Raw genomic sequence first — 27,846 nt, forward strand, 5'->3', positions numbered from 1 at the left:
CTTTAACCCGCTGCACCACCAAGGAGGGCCCTGGTGTTATAATCCTTTTAAAGATCCAATATGTTTTATAATTTATTGTATAGATCCATACTTTTTTTTTTTTTCCAGTTCTTAATTCCTTCCCAATAGTCCAAGGTACCTTCATTTAATATTCCGTTTCTGTTTTAAGAACTCTCTTCAGCCACTCATTATGGTTAGGTTTTGCTAGCAATAAATAGCTTTGGTTTTGCTCCATTAAAGAACGTCATTATTTCCCATTCATGCTTTAAGGATAGTTTGACCAAACGCAAAATTTGCAATTGAACATTCTTTTCTTTCAGCACGTAGGAAGCTTGCCACTTCCTTCTGATGCCTCTGGTTTCTGATGAAAGTCTGTTGTTTTTTAAATTGTATCCCCTATGCCATCACACATTACTTAATGACACCTTGGTCCCCAATAAAGCACATATATGATGGTTGCTGCAGTAAGTTATACCAGATAGCCTCTGTATGTCATAGGTTATACATACTAGGCTTGTGCCATTACACTCTACATTTGTACCATGATGAACTCCCTTAATGACACATATTTTAGGATGTATTTCCACCATTAAACAAATGCCTAGAGTAGTGTCATCAAAAAGAAATGACTTCTGCCTTTTGATTTTTCTTTTAATTTCAAAAGGCTAGTAATAATACACCTTGGCATAGAATTTGCTCAGTTTTTCTGATCTGGAATTCTTTTAATTCCTTGAATTTGCAAGTTTGTATCTTTGACTAAATTTGGGATGTTTTCACCCATTATTTCCTTACATACTTTTAGCTCCATCCTCCTTTCTTCTCTGCTTCTGGAACTCCAAATATATTATTGTCTCACAGTTCCTGAGTGTTTTTTTTTACTCACTTTGCTATTAAGATTAGATAACTTCTGCTAATCTAGTCTCAAACTCACTGTTCCTATTCTGTCATTCCCTTGTGCAAAGTTCTTTATTTTGGTAATTGCATTTTTCATTTATATAATTTCTTTCTTTCTTAACTTGGGGTATAATTCATATGCCACTGTGGTTCTTTTGTTAACAAAAAATACCTCTTACTTGCTGAACTATCCTATTTATTTTTATAATGACATTTAAAATCATGGTCATGTAATTCTGATTCATATTAGTATTGCCATCAGTTGACTGTCTCTTCTTATTCAAAAGTTGTGATTTTCATAGCTCTTGGTATGACAGGTGATGTCAAATTAGATCCTAGTTACCTTATTTATTACGTTGATGGGTGATCATAGGATGTCCAGCAACTCTGTTTCTCCTCCAGTCTTGGGTGTTATCAGATTGATTTCCTAACTTTCAAAGTTCTCATTCTGGTTCCTCTTATTTTATAGTCATATTTATCCAGACTTTATAATTGTGCTTACCAGGAAGAGCAAGAAGAAATGAGGCTTTTCCCTTTTACCCAAACAAGAAGTGAGAATACAATATTTCTTTTTTATTAATACTAGTTTACAACACTCTGAGTTTTACAGTACATGTTCCTACTTTTCAGATGCACGATACCACACAATGCCCATCAGCAATGTTTTAATAATTTTTCACCAACATTTAACCACCTTCCTTTTCTTATTCCTTCTCAATGTGATTATGCTAAGTACAATAAATAAGAGATAAATATTGAATTTCACTGATGTGGCAAATAAAGAAAAAGCAAATAATAAAAGCAAAACTGAACCTTAGACTCTGATAACAAAATGCTGTTTACCAGGATACAATATTTTAAAAATTTCTATCTGTAAAATTTCCCCCATATTCCAGAAAGCTCAATCACTACCTTAGAATTCTTTTTTTTTAATTATGTATTACAAACTTGAATAAATTTGGCTATTCCTCTACATATGAGAGACATGAAACAACAGATTAAATTATCCTCAGGATAATGACTTAAAGATATTTAAACCCCAGTGTGATGACCTATATGTAGCTTCTCTATCAATGCAATATGGTCACTTAGTGATTATATAATCATTAAAAAATATTTAATATTTTTGAGTGCTTACTATGTACCTATACTGGTTTAGTCACTGGGATGGCAAAAGTAGAAAAAAGGTTAAAAATTCTTGTCTTCCCAGTTTACATTCTCTAATTTTCACTTAAAATTAACTTAAATCATAGCATCTACCCACTCAGAGTGAGAACTCAAAATGCAAACTTAACTTACATCACTATACAAAGACATCATATCCTATTAGGTATTTTTCAATCTTTTTTGGGGGGAGGGATTAAATGTAATTGTACTTACATAAAGGACTACTTATTGTGAACAAAATTTTGGTTAAAATTATATTCACAGCACATTTAATTCAGAAGACTGAAATCTGTTGAATGTCCACATTTACTGAAATACACTTATCTAGCTGCAAATATACATGTGTATTTTGAGATTTCAGAGTGACTTTTAGTCAGTTTCCTTACAATGAATCATAGCGCAGGACTGGCTGTCTTTTGGAGGGTCACTTATTAATAGAACTGATAAAGGAAAGTAGAGTACAAGAAAAAGTGAAGATGGTCTTAAACAATACAACATGAACTTGAGATAATGGAAAAGAAACTCTACCATAATGACAAATATTGAAGTTCAATGTGGAACTGATTTTAGAATGGATGATTAATTTGTATTGAAATATCAATTTGATGTAACAGCAAGTTACAAATCATCTCAGAATAAAAGTTCTAGAACAAGGTTCAGGAAAAATACCACATCTGAAGTCATCTAGATGCCTTGAGCTTTTTAAGTAGGTGTTTAAAAGGAGGGGCAGCTCCCAGAAAATGGACCAGACAGTAAACCACAGAGACCTGAGCCTGAGGACTGATACAGTTTCAAGCCTGTTCCTCACTCTCACTCCCTCTCTTTAAACTCCTTAGGTGATCTCATCTGATTATAGATGAACTTAGCTAAATAAACATGTTCCTTATTTACACCCTTATAATTTAATTCTGCCCTGATATGAATAGACATAAAGATGCAGCCAAAATGAAATACAGAGCAAATACTTAAAACAATGAAGCCATGTTTAAAAAACACAGGAATATTATAGGTTATAAAGAAGAATTATATGGGGAAAATAATTCCCTATCTTCCAGTTTTTGTTAAATTTCCTATCTAGACTTTTCTTTGTAAGAAAAGATTTTGTAAGCTTTAGGAATCAATACGGTATACATTCTGTAAAATTCACCCTATTTAAAGGGTACAATTCAGTAGATTTTAGTGCATAGTCACAGAGTTTTGCATCCATCTACTATTATCTAATTCTAAAGTATTTTCATCACTTTGAAAAGAAAGCGACTACTTAGAACCAGTCATCCCCATTTTCCTACAGTGGCATTAAGTACACACCCATTATTATGCAACCATTATCCATATCCAGAACATTTTCACCAGCCCAAACAGAAACTCTGTTCCCATTAAACATTAACTCCTCATTCCCCAAATTCCCCCAGACCTGGTATTCACTATTCTAATATGGATTTGGTTCTTTATGGACCTCATTTAAGTGGAATTACATATTTGTCTTCTTATGTTTAGCTTATTTCACTGAGCATACTGTTTTCATGGTTCATCCATGTTGTAATATAGGTAAGAATTTTCTTCCCTTTTTAAGGAACTGAAAGACACGAATAATATGCCATGGCATGCATAAACCACATTTTGTTTATCTACTGATAGACATTTGGGTTATATACACTTTTGGCTGTTGTGAATAATGCTGCTGTGAACACTGACATATAAATTTCCATTCAAGTCTTTGTTTTCGGCTCTTTTCCACAGAAACCCAGAAGCAGAAGTGCTAAATCATATGGTAATTCTAAGCTTAATTATTTTAAGAAATTGTTGACTCTTTTCTACAATGACTGCTCCAGTTCACATTCCCACCAGCAATGCAAAGGGTTCCAAATGCTCCACATTAAAAAAAAATGCTTTTTAAGAATTATGAATTAAAATTTTATGATAATATTTCTGGTCTTCCTTTAATTTCTTTTTGACTTATCTCATAGTATTACTTAAATCAAAACCATAAGACAGTCTGATTTCTAGAAACCCTAATTCAAAGAAGTCTACTAAGAGGGAATAACAGAGAACCTTAAATATAAAAGTCAGTCCACATAATAGTCATAGAGAATGGGCTAAAAGGTAGAATTTCCTCCCTAGAATCTAATGCCAAGATTCCTTAGATGGTGAAAAAAAATTTAACTTACAAGCTGAAAAAAATCAAGATCTCATAAAAGCTAGAGAGAAGTACATACAAATGAAAAAGAGACAATAAGTTTATCTGTCAGATGGCGATAGAAGAAAAGATAGTAAGCTAACATAGTTGCATTACCTATGGCTTCCTGATGGAGGTAATGAAGTTAGTATAATTTTCTGACATATTCTTCAGACTTATTATATAAAGTGAACAATAACTGGAATTAGGTAAAATATTTAATATTTGAAACAGGCTAAATTAGAATCATTTTAGAACAAGGAATATTCACTTAACAAAAAAGTAAAATGACAGAATTCATAAGACCTTATTTAACATACAAAAGTAAACAATTTCTTGGATTCCTATGGCTGTTATATTTATTTCTACTTTTAAACATACAGTAATATAAATTTAAGAAAACAATTTGGTATTAAATTTCTCCTTAAAGAGATATGAAAATACACTTGGACTTCATCAAAATTCAAAATAGAATTTCACAATTATTACCCAGGCATGAAGGAATTGCCATAACGATCCTTCACATTTATTTCAAACTTATTCACATAAAATGTTTATTAGTTTAGCTACTACAAGCACATTGAGACTATTTCCAAGTAGACGATAGCACTGTTTCACAGCTATATTCTCAGGAAATCCTAGAAGAAAAGAGATAACAATTTATGATATTATATAATTATTTGTAATATTAGCTTCCAGGGATTAAAGAATGTGTTTTTAGTAAGAGTACAACAGTTAATTACATTAATAAGTCCCGAGGGTCTCCTAAGGGGACAATCAAAAATATGTAATATTGCACTGCCTACACAAGACACTATTGTATCTTATTATATAACATCATATGATAGTATACATATAACATGCACAAACCTTGTTAAAATCTGTGTATTAGTCAACACTAGGAAAAGAGGTGGTTACCATGATTTCACATGATTTAATAACAGCATTACAGAGATAAAATTCACATTCTATAAAATTCACCTATTTGAAGTGTACAATTCATTGGGTTTTTGTATATAGTCTCAGAGTTTTGCATACATCTCCATTACCTATTTCTAAAACATTTTCATTACCTTGAAATGAAAGCTAATATCTATTATCAGTCATCCCCATTCTCCTTCCCTGCCTTCCAACCACTAATCTACTTTATATTTCTATGGATTTGGCCATTCTGAACATTTACTATAAATGGAATCATCACATGTTATCATTTATTTCTAGTTTGTTTCACTGAGCATGTTTTCAAGGTTCATTAATATTACAAAACAGTACTTCCTTCCTTCCTATGGCTGCATAATATTCTGTTGTGTGGATATAGCAGAGTTTACTTAATTATTCACTCACTGACACACAGTCGGATTGTTGGTTTTTTTGTTTTTTTTTTTTTAAGATTTATTTATTTATTCATACAGAACTGGGGTACAGGCCAGAGATGCGGAGGGTGAGAGGATTCACCAGAGACAGAGGGGAAGCAGAACAGGCAGATCGACGAAGTACACTGCTGAGGGGAGCAGCGGGCGGGTCAGGAGAGGTCTGCCGCGCCATGTGGTCACCTCCAGGGCAGGCGGGTATCAAACTCAGGCGGAAGTGGCTTTAGTTTCTCAGCGCTGTGCTTTAACCCGCTGCGCCACCTGGGAGGGCCATTTTTTTTTTTTTTTTTTGCTTTTTTTAAGATTACGAATGATGCTGTTTTGAATCTTATATAAGTTTTTTTGTAGACCTGTTTTCAATTATCCCTGATACATACCTACGGGTAAAATTTCTGAGTCATATGCTCTCTATGTCCAACAGCAGAGGAAATGCCAGCCTGTTTTCAACAGGAGTAGGTCATTTTATACTCCCACCAGCACTGTACAAGGGATTTTTATCTGCTCTCATCCTTGCCAATACTGCTACTACTTTTCTTTTTATGAAATGGTACCTTAATCATGGTTTTATTTTACATTTCTCGTAGCTAATAATATTTCACATCCCCTCATCATATGATAGTATGCCCATGACATGCACAGACAGTGTGAATTATATGTATGTTATACACATAACATGCAAGTATCATATGATGTACTTACTGGCCATTTTTTATATCCTTTCTAGAAATGTCTACTTGAATTCATTACCCATAATTAAATTGATTTACTTATCGTTTTGTTACTGAGCTAACAGAGTTCTTTATATATTCTAGATACAAGTCCCTTATACTTGCTTTTTATAGTCTACTTATTTTCATAAATTGACTTTGTCATACTGGACTTCTATTTGTTACATTATTTTTCAAAGGAAAATGGCCCTCAGATCTATTATTTGCTGGAACAAAGCTTTGAAACTATCATCATAAGGCCTGTCCATGCATAAGAATGAACATTATGGTGGTTACAATGTCAGAATTTCACATTCAGTTTGGCACATCAATTATTTGAATAAAGGACAAACAAATTAGATAATAAAAGAAAGGAAAAACTTATAGAGGCTTAAGAATAGGATAATTTCATACATTTGTAAGGACCAGAGGTAGAGCTGATTATGCTAGTTACTTCATCAACATTTGGTGTTAAACTTATTGCTTTAAAATAATATTAATCATCAGAATAAAAGTTTATTTTCAATGGAAAATCATCATGGAATTGCTATTGCAAAGATAACACGTCTTAACCAAATGCATCTCGCCTCAAAAATTATTTCATCCAAAGTAGCAAGAGGTACAAATATAACATTAAAAATATGCCAGGATTTCTTTTGCAATACTAAGATTGCATCAGAGGGAGAAAAGGTTAAAAACAAACAAGTAAGATTTGAAAGAATGCCTGTTTTATATATAGCTATTAAAATCTAAGCTAGCTTACAGAAAATGACATGATTTTTTTATGTCAAAAGGTTACTTTTTAGAACAAGGAGGTGCCAGTGAGGATGTGCAAAAAAAAAGGAACCTCAGGTGCTAGTGGTGGGAATGTTAATTTCTATAGTCACTATGGAAAACACTATGTGGTTCTTCAAAAAATTCAAAGTGGAACCACCAGATAATCCAGTAATCCCAATTCCAAGTATTTACCCAAAGAACATAAAGCACCTATTTGTTTGAAAACATATACATGCACACTATGTTCACAGCAACACTACTCACAAGTATCAAGGTATGGAATCAACTCAAATACCCAAATACAGATGAGTGGATAAAGATGTTGGGTATATGTGTGTGTGACACACATGTGCAAACATACACACACACAAACACACACACACAGTGTAATATGCTCAGCCATAAAAAAAGATGAAATCTGGTCATTTGCAACAACATGAGTGGACTTCCAGGGGAAGCAACTAAGTCAGAAGCAGAAAGACAAACACTTTATGGTTTCTCACACTGCACACTATAAAGAAAAAAAAGAGAAACTAAAACATAATAGAATGATGTTCACCATAATATAGGCAGTAGAGGGAATGGACAGGAATGGACACCAGATAATTGGTGGGGAATATGGTGTGATATAGTCAATGAGGTGAGAAATTACACACCTGAAAACTATAGTTTTACAGACTAATGTTATCTCAATTAAAAAAAACCAGGTACATTACAAATGATTCTCAGAAACACAGAATTAATGAGGCCAAGATAGCAGCTTGCCTTCAATAAGAGTCCCCCTCTCCAAAGCCTTCTATCTCACCTATGATTGCATGCCTTTAGTCACAAAGAGAACGAGACAAAATGTACAGCAAGATCAATGTAAATCCATCACTGACAGATTAAAAACAGACCAAATAATTCCCATTTTGTATTCAGAGTCAACAGAAACACGTGAAGGACAGTTCTGTCACAGTGTTGCTCAATAACAACACTGAGGCAAGCTTGATTTTATGTAAAAATATATCACATGCTAAAAAACATTAAGCTTAGGGTGTCAACCACCCTCCCCCCAAACCTGTCTTCCAGATCGCCAGGTGTAAAGATTCAAAAGTAAAAAAAGCTAGGCAATTAAAAGAGCTTTCTTAAACACATTATATACATGTTTTCAGAAAGCTTTGAAAAATCCTATTTGTCACCTAAAATTTGAAATTATGGAAACAAATAAGAGGTAAAGACTAAAAGCAAATAAGTATCCACCATAAAAAACAAAAGTTAACACTTAAATTTTATAGTACACATCAGTTGTTATATAAACATTTTACATATGCTAACATACTTAACAAGGATGGTGCTATAAATATCATTTTACAAATCCATAAAGTAAAGTAGAGGGAGGGTAGTTATAGTTGAGCTAGGATAGTCCAACCATGAGGTTCATCCTAAGTTTCTGTATTAAAGTGACCACTATTCCTTGAAAAAAACAATCACATGAACAATACTCAGAAACAATTTTTATTAAAGAGGCCATCTCTTTTCTCTTTTTATTACGTAAAAATACCTTTGCTTACTCATTCTAAAAAAAGAGTAACTAGGAAAGCAGACTGGAAATTAAATTCTTGAATCCAATTCTCAGCTTTTTATTTGTTTTATGAAGTTCTCACTCACTTTATGACATAGACTAAGACAAGGAAAGTTTGTGTTTTTCTTAAATCATGCTCCCAGGATATCTGTGAGTGAATGAGATCACTAAGAAAAAGGCAGAGAGCACAAATAAACCTAGTTGCTGTGACTACGTGCTGAGAATCATTTACCAAGAGGATAGTCAAATTACATTTGGCAGTTTGTCCCAGCATACAAAAGGGACGTGCCCTAAAACCTCATGTATTAATTCATCACCCTTCTACCACCCACTTTGCCATTTTCTCTTTTCTCCACTTAAACCTTCTAGTGAACAATGACACAGAATAAAATGTTTCTTTGAGCAGCACAAATATAGTCCCACAAAAATAAAATAAATTCCTCAACTGCCTTTGATTTAAAAAAAAAAAAAAAAGATGTTAATCATTCTTTCACAAGATCCAAGGAGGGGTTATGACAGCAGGACCTCTAAACAGGGAAGTAAGCAGGAAAAAAAAAGTGCCACTACCAACCAGCTGTGGGAAAAGGTGAGGAACTGCAGATTGGGCCCTTCTGTTCCTACAAACTACTCAGACCACTACAGGAATAGAGAGAGGGGGAGACGGAAGTCTGAAGGAATGGACTGAGGCAAGTACCAATGAATGAAGAAGAGAAGAACAGGAAAATGTCAAATGACACAATCAGGAAAGGAAGATTTCTTACATCCAGAAGTCAGGGCAAGGGTTTGCTCATAAAATACTGGAATCTTTATGAATTTGGGGACTTTTACAAAATGAAAGGTGAGGTTTGCATGTATATCACATACCAAACTCTGGAGGAAATCCAAGGAGGTTTGCTATTTCTTTAGGAGTAAAATATCGAAGTTTAAGCATTAACAATTTTGTTAACTTTTCTTCTTCTGACAAATTGATAAGGGATTTGTAGATAGTCTCAATCTGTAAAAAAAAACATACAAGATAACTGATAAAAAGGAGTGCAACTAGATTTGTTAAGACCACTTATTGTTAGACAGTTTAAAAATGATGGACATATAGTCTAGTATAACATGGTAGCAAAAGACACGGAAAATGTGCAATAAACTGTATAATTGGCTCATTAACAGCAATGTAAACTTTGAAAATGAACAAAAGCTTAATTATGAGCAGCTAGGGCACTTTCAGTGTAACTGTCACTTTTAATGACTTCAATTAAATCATATGAATATAAACAATAAATGTCAGCATAATGTAAACCATACAAAACAAAAACCAAACTTTGTCAGACCATAAAGACTATTTTACAACACTAACAAGTAGACCACTAAAATATCTACTTCAATATCAAGGTCATCAAACTAAGGTATTTTCTTAAAATGATAAAACATTCTTAGTAAATATGATTTCTGAAATCTAGACACTAATTTACTACTGAGGGAATCTTTACTATGAGAAAATTTTACTAATAGTAAGAGCTTAGATAAGAATAAAAGTAGATAGCGTGATTTCACTTCAAAACTACTAAAAAATATTTCAGACTTGTAATATATCAGGTATGTATTCAACCATGCCATCATGAACAGTTTATAAATATTTTGTATCTCAGCCTTTGTAGCACCATACACTTTTCTATGGCAGGCACTTCCTACCTACAAACATCCAAACATCAAAAAACCTGGTTAGTCAGTGTCCACAATCAGCATACTCTGGGTGCAACTATACCACTGATATATATATCAGTGTGTGTGTGCGTGCATGTACTTCCATGAAAATTAAATTGTATGTCATGGCTACTTTCAATATTATCCATAAGGCATAGTAAGGAAAAATACACACACACACACACAGATACACACACATGAAAACTGTAAGTAAAAAAAAAATAATAATGATTTGAGGAGTGGAAGTATACCTTATCAAGTATTTTAGCCACACAAAAAAATCTATAATTGAAATATTAATAATCTTGCTAAAATACATGTTGCCCAAAGAAACATTTCAACATTGCTAAACATCATTTTACCCTTTATGGAAGGAAAGAGGTTACAAAAGGTAAGAATAAGGGAAAGCAAAAACATTTAACATTCTGAGTACACAACTGCATCTCCAGTAATATAAAGATTTATTATAATGAATTATTATGTAATATGAACTATATATATTCCTAGTTGGGCATGTAAAATTATTTTAATGTTCTCAAAGTTTAGCTATTAAATATAATTTCACCAAAAATAATTTTCAGGTATTTTAATCCTAAGCTATGTATAGTACCTGTACATCCTCTGTAGTCTGTAACACAGATCCCGTTCCTTCTATGTACCTCCCATAACTGAAAAATTAACATAAATATTATGCAGTACCTAATGTTTTTTGTTAATGGTAAATTTCTTATATATTTCTTTAATGAGTAATGTAGAATTCTATCATTCTGAAACATAATTCTGAATGTCACATAAATATGTTTTACAATTGAATGATTACTAAGTAAAAGATATAGACCATTTTATCTAAGCTTCCCAGACACTAAACTTGGTACCATTTAAGTTGTGCGAATACCATTTTACATTATGTATTAATGTCATTTTTCCATATTATCACTTCTAATGTTCAGTATGAAGCATACACTTATGACTTTACTTCCCAATGTCATCCAATATTGGCACCCCTGTTACATTAAACCCTATCTGAGATATATGAAATTAAATTGCTATTAATTTCCCTGACTCATCATTTCTTCTGATGAACCCAAAATCCTACTCTCCAGTACCATGACAAATAAAAATCCACTAAACTTATCTGCTTTCATTATAATATAGTAATATTATAGTAGTACTATAATAAAGCATATCTTTACTTTTTTATGTAAAAATTAAGACCATTGTATAAATAAATGCATTAATATAATAATAATAATAAAGTACTACAGAAATGCAATGTATTATTTCCCTAAGATTATTAACAATATGGAAGTTCAATATATCATTAATATTTCCTCTAATTTATCAATTTAAGGTGTAAATTAGAGAAAGTCACTACAGCAAATATTTTTCAAGTTATTTTCTCACACACAAACACATACATAAAATGATTAAAAATGTATTTAGGACTACATTAATTAAAATAGACTTTCACTTCTTTAATACCATTGTTACAACTTCAAAAGAATTCCTAGGTTATTTTTTATTACAAAATTTGTAAGTCTTGTTTGATGAGAAACCTAAACAGAATATACTGATGCTAGGAAACAAACAGCTGACTAAAGTCTTTTAAGGTAATGGAAAGCAATAAACCCACTTCTCTAGAAGTTCAAGGGCAAAATATAAGAAAATCAAATTGAGCCTGGTGTTTCTACATAAGAAACACAGCATTTTGAACAAGGTAACTATCTAGTATGTAGAAAGAGAAATCATAAATTTTCATATCACACAACTATCAGTTAAAGTTGAGTTCATTAATAAAGCAAAATTGTACAAAATTTTCTGGAAATATCTAATTTTCCCTTTCTAAGTTTAATTGAGTTGATAGTAACATTTCAGAAATAAACAGGTAATCAAAAAATAAATTTGTATACCTAGAACAGAAAAGTTCTATATATACTCACATGCAATAATACCCAATATATATATTGTGCAATTATAAAAGGGGGCAAGAATAATGCGTATAGTGTGCTTTTATACAGTTTAGGGGATAAAAATATATACGCTGAGTACTGAGTGTAACCTCATACCCAGTACTCTGGAAGATGAAACAGATGGATGATCAAGAGAAGGAAGCAGGAGAGAGTCTTATACTATCAGTACTTTTAGAATGCTGAACGATGAGAATATTTACTTATTAAAAAAACTGAATAAATGTTAGTATGTTTTAACATGCGCCAGATGATTCCATTTTGTTTATCTTAAAATTACTTTTTCTTATACAATGCTCATGAAAATAGACATAAATGTTGAAGGTCTGATGTGCCATAAAATGAAAGGTGCAAAAGACTCAGCAATTCACCATCTACAGAAAAAATGTTTCCAGCACGGATAATTAAACTCCCATGAAGGTCACCAAACAAATGGCACTGTCTTTTATAAGCACTTTTATGGATTGTGTACATAATGTTCTGCCAAGAAGAATTGTACTCAAGGATTCTACTGGACCAAGAAGTACACAATTAAGAACAGAAAAAAAATCATTCCAGCAACAACATTTTGTAAAATACTTATATTTTGAGTATTTTATAAAATAATAATGTTTCTGGAAAAAAAAAACAAAAGCCATGAAATACTGTTTAATTCTGGACATACCACAAATAAGAGTCTCTAAAACCTACCCTTTTGTAAAGCAGGTGGACCTTCTGCAAGTAGGCTTAACAATATCTAACAAAAGAGCATATCGCAACAGTGACTCTGGTGGTAAAAAGTACTGTTTCACGTCAACATCATCTTCAAGAAAGTCTTTTAACATCTGCACAGAGAGATCACTGTCCTGTTGATGTTTTCTGTCAATTTCTTTTGCAGTTTCAAGTTTAAAAAGAACAGTCTCTTTTTGAGAATACTGCGTGTTACTGTCAAAGCAAGTAGTTGATTCTATTTTCTTTTCTTCAGTTTTCTTTTCTGCATCTATTGTATGTTTTTGTGGGTGTTCAGAGTGAATTTTGGGGAACTCCCTCAATACCTGCCATTAAATAGAAATACGCATTATCAAAGTTTCAATAAAAATGAAAGACAATGTACACAGACCAGCAAGCATGCAAAAATTTTCTTTAGCTTTTACAGAGATATTTAAAAACAAAGAAACATGGTTTATTTGTATTTACACAAGTTGTTACAAGTTTTTAATCATATAGCAAGAGTTACATCATGCTACAGATAATTTATTTCGTGAAGTTACCAATTTCTGTTTTTATTATTAAAAACACTTAAGAGCTAAAGTAATAGGAAGGAAGCATGTTGAATATAGATACAGCATCATATTTGGAAAACAAGTTTAGAAAGCACCATTAAAGCCTCCAGAAAATGTTTTTTAATCAAAGTTAACTATTCTCAAGATCTAAAAAACATCTAGTAATTAAAAAAAGAAAGCAATCTTTATTTTGGAAGGTTATTTCTACTGTTGAGTCACCTAGGGAAAAATATATCACTGAAAAGTAACTGGTACTAAAGTCCTGTTGTATAAAAGAAAATAATTCCAGGAATTTATAACGAACTTTTTCTTAATAATCTTTATACACTATTATTTGAATTACCCACATGGAAAGGGTCACTGTGTTGATATTGTATAATTAGATATAATATTATTTAATATTGGCATTGTATTATAGGGGATTCAAATTACATCGCCTACTAGTAAAACATACTTTTGAGTTTTTACCTGTGATGGTCACAGAGACCTCCACTGAAATAATCCAAACCAGTTTTTTTGTTTGTACTAATCACTACAGTATTTTAATCAATTAAGGATCAATAGGATTAACCTGAAACAAAAAGTAACCAATGTACTAATATATTCTTAAGCTATTATTAAGATTAGTATATTGAATTTTATAAAAAATAATCAATGGCTTCTACTGGGAGAAGTAATATATACGAAAAAGTCAAGAAGGTAAATTACTGAGGAAAAAAGAATAGCATCAATAATTTTTATTTTACTTTTAACTTATTTTTTTCTAATGATGAAAGAAAAGTTTTGGTTTAAGAAAGTGGCTCAGAAGAGGAAACCAACCAACTACATGGTACACAAAATCCCCACAAGGGTGTTCTTGAAAATAAATTAGCAAACTGAATATATTTACAATAAAATAATAACAACAATAACAATAATAAAAACACCACCTGCCCGGGGACTTGAAATGGTAATGCTTCTGGCTGAAGCTTTGCAATTAGGAAATAGCGTAGTCTTGAATTTGGAATGCCAAGCTGTAAGTAAAGCAGAGCAGTTAGTTAACGCAGGAAATTAAAGAAATCTATATTAACTGTTAGAAGACAGTGAAAAAAATGTCAGGTATATATTTGGCAATTGCCAAAGAAAAGTGTATGACTGATTGTGGACACTTACTTGTGACAAATTCTTAAATCTCTTATATTGCTACTTTGCACATTTACTTGGGAAAAAATAACGAAACTGATAAATTATATGTATGAGTCACTTTCATATTATATTCTCCAGGTAAGAGGTTATATAAGAATATTTTTACATTTGTTATTGGTAATATAGTAGTCATAAAAAAATAAAATGTAAATATAGCCACTCCTGGCTATTAATTACCTCATTACATTTTTTAAAAAGGAGGATTTACTAAATTTTAAAAGTTTAAAAGGCTATAAATTTTAAATAAACTTAAAAATGGCGGGAATTGGCCCTCCCTGGTGGCGCAGCGGGTTAAAGCACAGCACTGAGAAGCTAAAGCCGCTTCCACATGAGTTCGATTCCCGCCTGCCCCGGAGGTGACCACATGGCGTGGCAGACCTCTCCTGACCCACCCGCTGCTCCCCTCAGCAGTATGCTTCGTCGATCTGCCTGTTCTGTTCCCCACTCTGTCTCTGGTGAAGCCTGTCACCGCCCCTGAGCCTTTGGACTGTACCCCAGTTCTGTATGCACAAATAAATAAATCTTTAAAAAAAAAAATGGCGGGAATTTCCATAGGTGTATAACTTATTAATGAAATGGACAATGATTTGTTCTTCTAGTAAGAACTATGACAAAAGAAGAAATACACAGTGATAATAGTAATATCAAACATCTACCAAATATCATATCAAATATCTTAACATAATCAATTACTTAAATTTCTTACCCACAAAACAGAAGAAATGCTTGCATTTTAAGTTTGTACATTTGACTCATAAAAGCAATTAGAAAATTATCTGTTCATGTTTTTCTATTTTGTCAAGCACATACCACACACCTAATATATATATACCAAGTGTCACATATTTTCAAAACATACGACCCTTAATTTTCTGTGTGGGAAAAAAAAAATACATTCATTGTGAGTTTCAACAAAGAGAGATAAATATATTATATCTCTATTCACATAAACACACACACATATTTTTTTTAAATATAAGTGGGTCTAAATGCCTGTATTACATTGTTTAGAAATTAAGACCCATGTCTAAACTAATTTCAGCATTTACCACTAATATGATCCAAAACAGATCAATTCTTTTCATTGAATCTAATTACATTTGGGTAAATTTATATGAGTTTTTCAGTGTGGTACCTACAGAGGTTGGAGATAGTAGAAATTCTTGGTACTGAAAGCCGCAATTTTCTATTGTTTGCACTAAGAGGTCTCTGAAAAGACAAAAATAAAAGAAAAAAGAAAAAAATCCCACTGTAGTTAGAAACGTGATTCTCACTCCTTTCATAAAGCTTCATTTTAAGTGGAAATTCTAACTCCACTCACATTTGCTAGAAAGTAAATGATGCTAGAACTCTAGTAAGTCAATACTTGAAAAGTTACACCTCTCAAAAAAAAAAAAAAGATATCTAGTATAACTCTCTATGTGAAGAGATCACTCTCTATAATAAACAAAACTACCAGATATTTAATTCAAACTGTAGAGTTAGAATTGCAAATCTACTAATGATAAATTTAGGAAACTGGAGTAATATCTGTAGCAAATAAGATGGGAGAACATTGCTACAGAAAGCAGCTTAATCAAGAATGTGGCCGGATATTCTCTCTCCATCTGGCCACCATATGAAAGGGTCTAGCGCAGCACTTGCTTCTTCCCTTAACTATAAGGTAGAAAATACCTGCTAACATGACCAACTGTTACTGAAAACATTGCTACTTTCTAAAGAAACAGGAACTAATAAAAGCAGCTAAAATTGACAAATACCATCCTCATTAAGATGAGAATTCTGGAAAACAACAAACATCAAAATGTGGGACAAGCGTAGCTTTGTGATACTTTATATTATAAACTAGTAAGAATTAGTCCTAATGAATAAAATATGCCATATATGTAAAATGTCAGAATGTACATGTTTATTTTTAGGAATAAAAATAATCTGCTATCAAATATACCAGGTCTAAGTCTAAATGTACATGAGACAAATGTATTCCTTACCTTGTAGAAGAGACTTCAAAACCTTTAACATTTTCTAAAATAATATACTTTGGTAATTTTTGTAACCTAAAAAATAAACAAATGGCATTTAATTACTAAAAGTACAGAAAATCCTTACTTGGGGGAGATAATGACATTTTCTTAAACTCTCAATTTTACAAATTGAGATGGAAACAACTCATATTTTATTCATTTCCCCTGATAAATACTGCACATCTGATAAAGTTAACATCTGAAATGTTAGTTTCTATTGAAGTTTATCTCAAAGCTTGGGTTCACACAGAGAACTCTGAACTCTACAACTAACTCAAAGGTCTGCCATTTACAGAGAATGAATGTTTCTAGGGTAAGCAGGCACAAATTTTCAGGCCACAGGCAACAGCATTCACATACCAATATTAAGTAACATTATTTGTATTAATACAATGAACAGAGACAAGAGAATTTAGTTATTAGTCTGTAATTTTCTGTCACTGTAATGGCAACCCTGAAATGGCAAACATTTACAGCTATTATTAGTCATGGCAGAAAAAGATTAAAGATGAGCACAATTATCTGTAGGCAGCATCAATCTCTATTAAATAACAAACATCACATTCTTCTGATGCAAAGTGTTTAAATTTAAGATAATTTTTAGAAGAAATGAAGAGTTTTTACCTTGGGAGAATATCCAAAATATATAGGAAGCTCTTTGTCCTTGGATCTGTCACATCACCTTGCCGGCCAATTCTAAAGGGAAGAAGAAAGCAACAGTAAGTCTACCAAGACTCTTATAAAAAGATATCAAATTACTTTCAGAAAGTAAAAACTGAGAAAATTAAATTAGTTGGCCCTTACAAAATAAACAATCATTGTTGTTGCTATATAGAACAAATGCATTCACTGATTTAATTAAAAATAATAAAAAGCCTTGCCTATCTAATAAAGACACTTAAAATTTATTTTTACAAAACAGTATGTCAAGTTATTTGCATGTAACAAAGAATAAAAAGTCAATGAAAATAAAATAATTACTCTCTTAAAATGACTTGACTTAGGAAACACACACAGAGTTTTTGCTCTGTCCCAGATGAGCCAACAAAAGGTCAGATAAATGAGCTGGTTTAGTAGGGTAGCAGCATAACATATGATAGTACTAATGACTAACCAACATTTAAGCAGAGCAAAGCAGTAGATAAAACTGAGATGGTTTTGTCCAGTGTAAACAGAAAAGACTTAAACTGGTCATGTAACAATCAGATTTTACAAGTTAAGATACAAGATAATCAAAGGTGAATCAGAAAGACATGGGTTGAGCACCAGTAGTAGAAAAAGAGGTTCAGGGATTCAGATATTGTTATTTATTCATTTCATGGTCTGAAATATCCTCATATTTGATAGCAGGACCAAAATCACAAATGAACAAAAGCTCAAATGGAAGATTAGAGTCAACCTAGACTCTTCAGAAATCTTCAGTTCTTTCATCACAGCATTACAAATATGATGGTTCCACAAAATCATTCCTGTTGCCAGAGGCAATGTTGGGCTATGCTGCCAGTGTGACTACTGGGCTAACACAGAGAGGGGATGGGAGTTGGGAAGATAAAGGGGGCCCATGATAGCTAGTACATATGAGGTTCACACTGCTGGGGCTGCATTCTCTTCTGTCCTTCTTATTGCAGGTTAAACAGGTCATATGCTTGCATATGCTTAGAATCATCTATACATAGAATGTCCTCTACCTTTTCCAATAATTTCCCAATCTGCTTTGATACACAGCTCAGATTAACACTTCTAAATGAATATACCTCTCCTGGTATGTAGAACTTTTTCTCCTCTGTGCTCGCATGGCACAGTCAGCATTCCTTTATTATATAGGTTATCTCATATTATAATTATTTGCCACTCATTCTCATTAGAATTCTTATTACAAGCTCCTTAAGGATGATAATGATAGCATCAAGACAAGGTTAGGTATATAGGTACACAATAAATCCTTCAGTAATCAATTTGCTAAAGAGTTATTTAAACCAAAACTTACATGGAAATTAATCATAAGAATAGTCATTTAAATGAAAACCTTATATGTGGTAACTTATTTAAAATCATATTATAAAAACAGAATATATAAAGTAATTGATAAACCTTGACTCATACTTTCTAATTATATGGATTTGGGAAAGTTACTTAACTTTTCTATGCCTTAATTTCTCACCTATAAAATGATGATAACAGCAATGTCTATTTCATAAATTTGTAAATTAAATTACATGCTCCATTTAAGATGCTTGGAGAATTATTATTATTGTTACTTTAAAATTTTTAATTATTATTAACTAAATGAAGATGGAATAGTAGAAATTTCATCTAGAATATAATATCCCAAAACACAAAATAAGTACTAAATTAAACAAGGTATAATAAAAATATAAAAAATCAGAATGAATGTTCATATGGATTTTCAGAAATGTAAAATACAAATACATTCATGATTGATTTCTAAATTCTACAGCTAAGTTATTTAGAACATGAATATTTACTATGGAAATTTGTTCTGATTAATCAGTGTTAGAAAGATATTCCTGAAAGCTCATTAGTTTAAATAATTTAATTTGATTCAGAAACAAATATTGAATCCTAGGTAGGTATACAAGATGTTCTATATAATAGTCCTTGCATACCTAACACTAACCAAATTACTTTGTTCATTTAGCAGTAACTGCTGGTTCCTTTATGATTAATATTGAATTATAAAAATGAATAGGTAAAAGGAATAATTTATGAAAATTTCAAATTATGAAAATACCACTGATGGACTTCAAAGTGTCCATGCTTAAAACTGTGGTATGGTCTTATATTTAATGAGTCCTTCAAAAGTACTCTTTCTCAACAAAGTAGTATTTATTATACTTACCTTGTAAATGGCTGACAGGGAGGGCTCATTAAAATCATATTGAAAGATAATCTGTCAAATTCTTCTAGTGTAATACCCTAAGAAATGAACATTTTGGGAAGGAAAGATATAAAAACATGGATAGAATGGGAAAGAAGTAAAAATGCTAACTAATTATAAATAAACGTCGGAAATTTTAATAGCCCCTTTAACACGTAATACTATTCAATCAACTTCACTTAAACTAACTTTAAATAATCTTGTGAGGAAGTGGTGCAGCAGAATGGAGCTATGAAAACATAAAAGGCTTTCTCCATGTCCCAGAGACAGCCAAAGCAAAAACAAAACACTAGTTTCTTGAATCCTACACATCACAAGCTTCTGTGTGCCCAAGCCAAAAACAAATTGCTGTTTTCTAGAGCTAAACATGAAAAACTTTATTTTATAATTAATGATTTTTAGCATAAATAAAGGAAAATTTTAAACAGCTATCAATAACATTTTTAGATTAAAAAAAAAAAGATGGACAGACCAATCACCATGCTTTTCATATTTTGTCTGCTAATCAATCATAAAATGAAAAGTCTCATTTTCATATATCCACAATTATTATATAGTTTTACAGTTGTATATAGTCAAAGAAATTCAAAAGATTATAGATAAGATGAATTTAAGTAGTCACGGTTGGCTTAAATTGTTGAGAATGTATTATTTTGCTCCCATATCATACAGCAAAATATAAACATAGAAAGCCAACTCATGGGTTTGCTACTTTTCATTAAACATACTTAGTGTACAATCTTAGCCATATAGTTAAAGCAGTTAAGTCCAGAATCATGACATATTTCTAAGAAATTTAAGTAAATGAATAAAGCAAAAAAGCTTTAATTTTTGCTTTTTAAGAGCAAATTAATCTGGGAAATACAATTGCCTCTTTTGTATTCTAAATTTGAAAGTACGTGTTTGTGATTTTTAAAAATCACAGGCTGCCAAGTAGTTTAAGATAAATATGTAAGTGAAATTAAAATGAACTATTTTTAAAAATCATTCTTAAAGCACCTCTGAAATCCTAAGTTCTAAAGAAAACAATTTGAAAAGTCATACACTGATTAAACAATTGGTCAAAAATATCAAGCAATTAGGACATCAAACTCAAGTAGTATGCCATCACACTCATTACAGTAAACAACTTTTTCAGGTTTCACAACTAACTGAAAGTAAGATTATAGATAGCTACATCCTAACCTGAAGTGAAAACAGAACAATCTTTAACATTAGGAACAATCTGTATCTAGCACATAAAGGAAATAAAGAGTTAATGGCTCCAATACAACTAGAAATTTAAAAAATTGTAATTTTAAAGTTTCTTGAAATATTCATTATAGTATAATTCAAATGGTAAGTGTAATTATGGGACAATGTGTTATTCAAAAACTAGAAATATGATTTCAGAGAACGTTAGATCAGCACAGGATGGTAACGGTATCACATGTTGATGAGCAATTTTATTTGACCACTTACTTCATTGTTCAGAAAATCTTCTGGCTATTCATATATTTAATTTTCCTTAAACTTTAGGAAGAACTTTGTACAACAGAAAACCACTTTTAACTATGTTAATTTATGATTAATTTAAAAGAAACTAGAAAGTAAGCCATATGCAATAACTATCCAATACCACACTTATTTCCATTTTTCAAGTCTTATATTTTCATGTAAGTCACGAAGATTTCTTTTTTAAATTAATTCACTTATTTATTATTAATTGAGGTAATAATGGGATAACCCATCAGGTTATCATCACTGTAGTGCACCTACCACCAAATCAACCTATAATCTATCACCATAGTCCATTGTGCTTCCTTGATTTATTTTTTTATTATTTTTATTTATTTATACATACAAGAACTAGACCAGAGGTGTGTGTGGTGGGAAAAGAGGAGTTGAGAGGCTTCACCAGAGACAGAGTGGGAAGCAGAACAGGCAAATCTACTGAAACCCACTGCTGAGGAGAGCAGCAGCTCCCTCCATTTCTAATTTCCATGAGGAAAAAGGGATAGAGTGTTGGAACAGAAATATCTTTTTTATACCACATTCACTCAGGAGTCCCATGAAAACCATTTATGAGTTCAACTTGTACATCCTTAGTCATATTTGCCACCTTCCTTTAAAAGGGTCAATGCCTTGCATGAAGTAAATGCTTAAATGACCATGCTATTTTATAAATGTTAAGATTCTCTAACGCTTTTCATTACTTGTATTCCATTAACCTTCTATCTCAATTTTAAAGATGACCTTCAGTATAGTTTCCATATCTATTTTATGATATAGTGTATGAAGACACACCATCTTTTTTCTTATAGACTACACTTTAATGAACTGATTATCCTTTCAAGGAGTTAAAGGTACTTACCTCTATTCTTCCTTCTTCCTAGCTTGCTTATATTATACACAGATAATATGATTTATTATCTATTAAAACTGTAAATAAAATACAATTACAGCTAGAAAAGTAGACAGAGATGCATCATTCTAAATTCTATCTGACATGTAGTTGGGGGCCCCAATCAGTTCTTAAATACATAAAGTATTTCAGAGTTTCTTGAAAAGGTAGAACAGAAAGGTTAAATTGCTAAAAGTAGACATTCAATGAGAATTTACTGTTTATATATATATATATATATATTTTTTTTTTGCTTGGTAGGGTAACAAGTTCTGGATGCAATGGGCATATGTTTGTACCTACTTTTAAATGTTTACATTAAGCTAAATTTAGGTTAAATACTTTAAAATATTTTAATCTGTGATGGTCAAAATCTTCCCAGATTTAATGAAAACCAAAAAAAAAAAAGGAAAATACAAGACCCAAGTAGTACAAATAAAGAAAAATACGCAAAAGCACAACAAAATGTAATTCCTCAAAATAAGTGATAAAGACAAAATCTTATCTCCAGCCAGAGAAAGACACAATACATTAAGATAAATGGAAATAACAATTATAGCTTTTCAGTCAGAAATTAGGCAACCCAAAGAACAATGGAAAGGAAGCTAATGCCTTTGTAGCAACATGGATGAGATAGTAGGGGCTGTGCTAAGAGAATTAAGCCAGAGGGAAAAGAGAAATATCAGATGTTGTGGCATAATTGAAATAGAGAAAAACTAAACAAAGGGCCAGACAAGAACAGACATTAAACCAACTTTTGAAAACTGAACAATAGGTCTGAGGCACTGAGTGCCAGAGAAGAAGAGTGAGGAGCGCAAGGACTGGTGAAAGACCATTGATGGTATGGTAATGGGAGAGCTACAGTGACTACATCTGACAAGGGAAATCCATACCATCAAATACTAACAAGTACTAAAACAATGTACTTCAATAAAAATTTTGAAAATTAAATAGAAGATTGCCAATGCAAGTATTATTGGTAAGGGTTTGAAACAACTGAAATCCTTTAACATTGATTGTGAGAATGTAAAATGAACACTATGGAAAACAGCATTTTCTCATAAAGTTAAAGAAACTTAGACCAAATGACACAGCACTTAAGTATTAATCCGCAAGAATGAAACCAAAAGTCCATATAAACTTGTAGGTGAATTTTCATAGCAACTTTTTCACAGTCCAAAACTGAAACCATCTAAATGTCTACATTAGATAACTAGATATACATATTATATTATGTAATTCCTCAGCAAAAAAATAGAAAGAAAACAGACTCCTGATATATACAACATGGGTGAATTCCAAAAGCAAAACATATTTAAAAGTTACATTCAAAAAACTTATTCCATCCATGTACTAGAAATGGAAAATTTTAACTATATAACGACAGAAAGGAGATTGGTGGTTGCTTTGGGTTGCGATCAAAAAGCAACTAAAATGGGGCACTCAGGAATATTTTAGGGTGATGGATGTTCTACCCTTTGATTGCGATAGCATGATTAGACACTAGCAAATATCGGTCAGAATTCAAACTCCACATATAAAATAGGTGCAATTTATTCTATATAAATTATGACTTCCTGAGAAACTTGTATGAAAAAATGTTCACATTAAAGTGGGTGAAAATATAATTTCATATTATTTTTTGAATAACAATGTATATCAGTGTTAAGTACTCCTGCTGAGCTCATCACCCAGGAAAGTACCTTCAACTTTGCCAGGCTAGCTTAAAAAAAGAGCACTCAGTAAGTAATAGCCAACGATTGCCTCTTGTTTTCACTCCTATTATGTATGATTTACGAAAGTATTGCTTAAAAGTAAAGAATTAAAGAAAATTAAATATCTTTATAAAACCAAGCATTTAGAGAAGCCAAGCACATTATATATTATACTGAAATCCTTTCTCTTGAAGACCAAATACTGAACTCTCTCTCTCAAGCTGGTAATTTTTTTAAGTGAGAAAAATATAATCTGATAAACTATAAAACATTAACTTCCTTCTAAATTTTTCATTTATATGATTTATTCTCCACCTGACACCAGAAACCACTATCTTGTAGCACTATGCAATCAAATTTTTCTTGCTACATAACTATTAAAATAATAAGTCATTACTCACTTCAATTGTCTTGGCTAGTAACTGTGTGTGAGGAAAATTATATTTGTATACTTCGTTAGCAACAGTGTTCACATCAATGGCAGCCACCACATGTGCAGGTAGACCGCTTTCTGTAATGATAAATAGAATATCTCAATATATCAAGTGCTTAACATCAATTTGTTCATTATAGACAGAAATCAAAATAAAGCATGCCACGGTAGATTTTCTCACATATCCCCACGATATAGCCAACACATAATTGTCAACAGAGGACCAGAACAGGAGGAGCTAGCCATGAGTATTTACACACTTCTGATTCATCTAACAGCATGCAAAAAATAACATTTACATTTGGTCATTATCTCTTATATTTGTTATTCTCTCTCCATTAAATCATACACCTAGGAATTAACAGAAAGTTTTCCTAAGTCAAAACAAACAAAGAAATGTAAAGTCCTAACACTTGGAATTTTATATAAAAAAACTATATTTACTCACCACCTTCTCTATTAAAACAAATCTCCTTCCCAATAGCACTTGAATTACCTCACTATAATTATACCTGATGACCAATGTCATCAAGTTTGTTAACACTGACACCTAGTTGTGAATCAGAAGATCGAAGGACACATCAGATGTCTATTTGCTTTCATTCAAATTAATAGCTTAATTAGGATGGAAGTACTAAGCAAAAAGAGACCTGCAGGTATTTTGAATTTAAAATTACTGCTCAATGTTTTATCACTATTAACAAAGTATATTTCTCACTTTAAAGATTTCTACATTTCAAACTTACAAATAGATCACTGATGTGAGTTAAACAAAACTAATTTTTATAATCCATTCAATTATCTTAGAATATCATCTTATAAGTTCAGCTAATAATTAACAAAATAAAAATTCACTTTGGATCAAGAAATACTTTACATCACTGCTTAGATCTGACTAAATACAAGAACCCCTCATCTATTGACAGAAAGTGGATAGTAATTGTATGAGATCTGTGTACAAACCAGAGTGAGAGAAATGGGATGTCAAATTAATACTTAAAAGGCATCGATGTAGGAGGATAAAAAAAAGGTGTCAGACAACAGTGTAATTTGAAAAGGAGAAAATTAATTTTGAGGATGATCTTGAGAAAAGAAATTAAGACATTAGAAATCTTTCCAATAATGCTAGAAAAGTCCACTTTTAATGGTGCTGGCATGATGACACAACTTCTACTTCTCAACCTCTCTCTCCATTCCTCCCTCCTGTAGGTCCATCCACCTCTCCTCTCTCAACCAGCAATTCCCGCATTGCCCTCAGACCTTAACTTCCAGGGAAGCAGTCTGGTCTCGAAAAGGAAAGCTTATTTCTAAATGTATGTAGTTGAAATTAAAGCTTGAAACTCTATTAACACACAGCTCAATAGAACTTCCTGTGATGATAGAAATGGAATGTACTGGGCTGCCCAATATGTCAGTCATTAGCCACATGAAGTCACTGAGAAATTAAAATGCAACTAGTGCAGGCCCTCCCTGGTGGTGCAGCCAGTTAAAATGCAGCACTGCAAGCTGGCCACAGCCACTTAAGTGCATGTTCAATCCTTGGCCCCAGAGGTGACCCACATGGCGCAGCAGACCTCTCCTGACCCGACTGCAGGTCTGCTCAGTAATGTACTTCGTCAGCTGGCCTATTCTGCTCCCCACTTTGACTCTGGTGAATCCTCTCCCCACCCCTACACCTCTGGCCTGTACTGCAGTTCTGTATCCACAAATAAATAAATCTGAAAAAAAAAAAATGCAACTAGGGCAAATGAGCAACCAATTTAATTTTATTTTAACTAGTTTAAATGGCCAGACTACATAGAGTTAGTGACTACCATATTGGACAGCACAGATCCATAATCAGTAGAATCACTACCAGCAAAAATCTTGGGTGAGAGGAGCTGTATTGTGAAAAAGAGAAAAGCATAGTCTATGGAGTTAAGAGAAATTTGTGTTCAAATTCTGGACCTGACACTTATTAGTTGGAAACTTACTTTTCAAAGCTTCTAATTCTTTTTTTTTTTTAATATTTATTTATACATGCATACAGAACTCGGGTACAGGCCAGAGGTGCAGGGGCAGTGAGGGGCTTCACCAGAGACAGAGTGGGGAGCAGAACAGGTAGATTGACACTGCTGAGGAGAGCAGCAGGCTGGTCAGGAGAGTTCGGGGGCGCCATGTGAGTCACCTCGGGGCGGGGATCAAACTCATGCTGCAGTGTCTTTAGTATCTCAGTGCTGCGCTGTAACCCACTGTGCCACCAGGGAGACCCTCTTAGCTTTTAATTCTTTTTTTTTTTTTAAGGCTTATTTATTTGTACATACAGAGCTGAGGTACAGACCAGAGGCTCAGGGGCAGTGAGAGGATTCACCAGAGACAGAGTGGGGAACAGAACAGGCGGGCTGATGAGGTAAGCAGTTGGCGGGTCAGGAGAGGTCTGGCGCGCCATGTGGTCACCTCCAGGGCAGGCGGAGGTCGAACTCATGCAGAAGTGGCTTTAGCTTCTTGTGCTGTGCTTTAACTGCTGTACCACCAGGCTCCCCACCCCCCACCCCGTTTTAATTCTTAACAGATATTTTATGTGAGAAAACTTTTTAACAGAGTTTTCCTCGATGCTTTCTCCTCCGTATTCACTAACTTGCCTAAATTATAAACATTCCTCTGAAGGCCCCTCCACAGGCCTACTCTGCCCTGGCACCACCCCGCCCCTGCTGTGATACCCTCACGGGATAAGGGACCCAGTCCCAGGCCTCTCCGTGACAACTACACTTAGAGCTGAGAACGGGCTCACCCCAGCCCCTTGGCCTGTAGCATTGTAGTCTGACTTCAGGGCCTAGTCTTGAGGCTCAAAACTAACAAAATGGGACCATGGAGGGGCCCCGCCACCCCTTTTGTACAGAGTCAGGGGGCGAGGAGGCTCGTCTCCACGGGTCGCCAGCCCTGGCTAGGCTTCCAGGCCGTTTCCTAGGCTACCGAGCCCCCCCGCCCCCCTCCACTGTCTCCGCCCCTAGCGTCATCCCTCTCCACCCCTCCGGCGCCCGAGCTGGGGCCAGACAGTGGCGCAAATAAAAAGTGAGTCTTTCTGTTCGCTCTCACCTCTCAGCGCCTGGTGCATGCCCCCAATGCCGCTGTACAGCTCCAAGACCCGTAAGGGCTCCATCTAGAAACCTACACGCCGGGAAGCCAGGCTCGCCTGGTGCTTGGTCCCTCCTCCTTCCGCCCGCGCGGTTCCTCGGCTTATGGTTCCGCGGCCCTTCAGTTCCCACCTTCTGCGGATGCGACTCAGAGCTCTGCGGGGCTGCGCGGAGTCCTGGGTTGAGTGGGGTCTACTGGGGGGATGAGGCAGAAAACTGTAAGGCTTGCCAGTCACCGTATGTCCTGATTTACACTCCACCTTGCTTCTAAAGTGTTTTCAGAGGCTTGAGTGAAAAAAAAAAATGTCAAGCTCAGTAGTTGGGTGAAATCTGCCCTCGCCTCAAAATGAATGAACGCAAGTAAAACTCATTTTTCCACACCCTGATTTCTTTCTTGTCCTTTGGTAGCGTGAAGTGTTCAAACTTTCCATTAGCCTCAACCTTTCCCAAATGCCTGGTGTGTCCGCAATGGAGTCATGGAGCCAAATCAGTCTATTTCCTAGGGAAGGTCTAGA

At 33.4% G+C, this 27,846-nt stretch overlaps 1 protein-coding gene across 1 annotated transcript; it reads right to left on the reverse strand.

Moving 5' to 3' along the window:
* Positions 1 to 4,680: 4,680 nt before the first annotated feature.
* TRDMT1 (tRNA aspartic acid methyltransferase 1) lies at positions 4,681 to 27,363 on the reverse strand. The gene is made up of 11 exons (XM_004691109.2): positions 27,294 to 27,363; positions 24,187 to 24,296; positions 19,649 to 19,725; positions 17,413 to 17,484; positions 16,756 to 16,821; positions 15,904 to 15,973; positions 14,509 to 14,592; positions 13,008 to 13,351; positions 10,961 to 11,018; positions 9,520 to 9,649; positions 4,681 to 4,875 (listed from the first exon to the last, which is right to left on the reverse strand). The coding sequence occupies exons 1-11, from the start codon at positions 27,355 to 27,357 to the stop codon at positions 4,775 to 4,777; spliced, it is 1,176 nt and encodes a 391-aa protein (XP_004691166.1). The 5' UTR covers positions 27,358 to 27,363; the 3' UTR covers positions 4,681 to 4,774.
* Between the last annotated feature and the right edge of the window lie 483 nt (positions 27,364 to 27,846).

Source organism: Condylura cristata, unplaced genomic scaffold (genome assembly GCF_000260355.1).
Source record: "Condylura cristata isolate star-nosed mole 26May11 unplaced genomic scaffold, ConCri1.0 scaffold00030, whole genome shotgun sequence".
Taxonomy (NCBI): domain Eukaryota; kingdom Metazoa; phylum Chordata; class Mammalia; order Eulipotyphla; family Talpidae; genus Condylura; species Condylura cristata.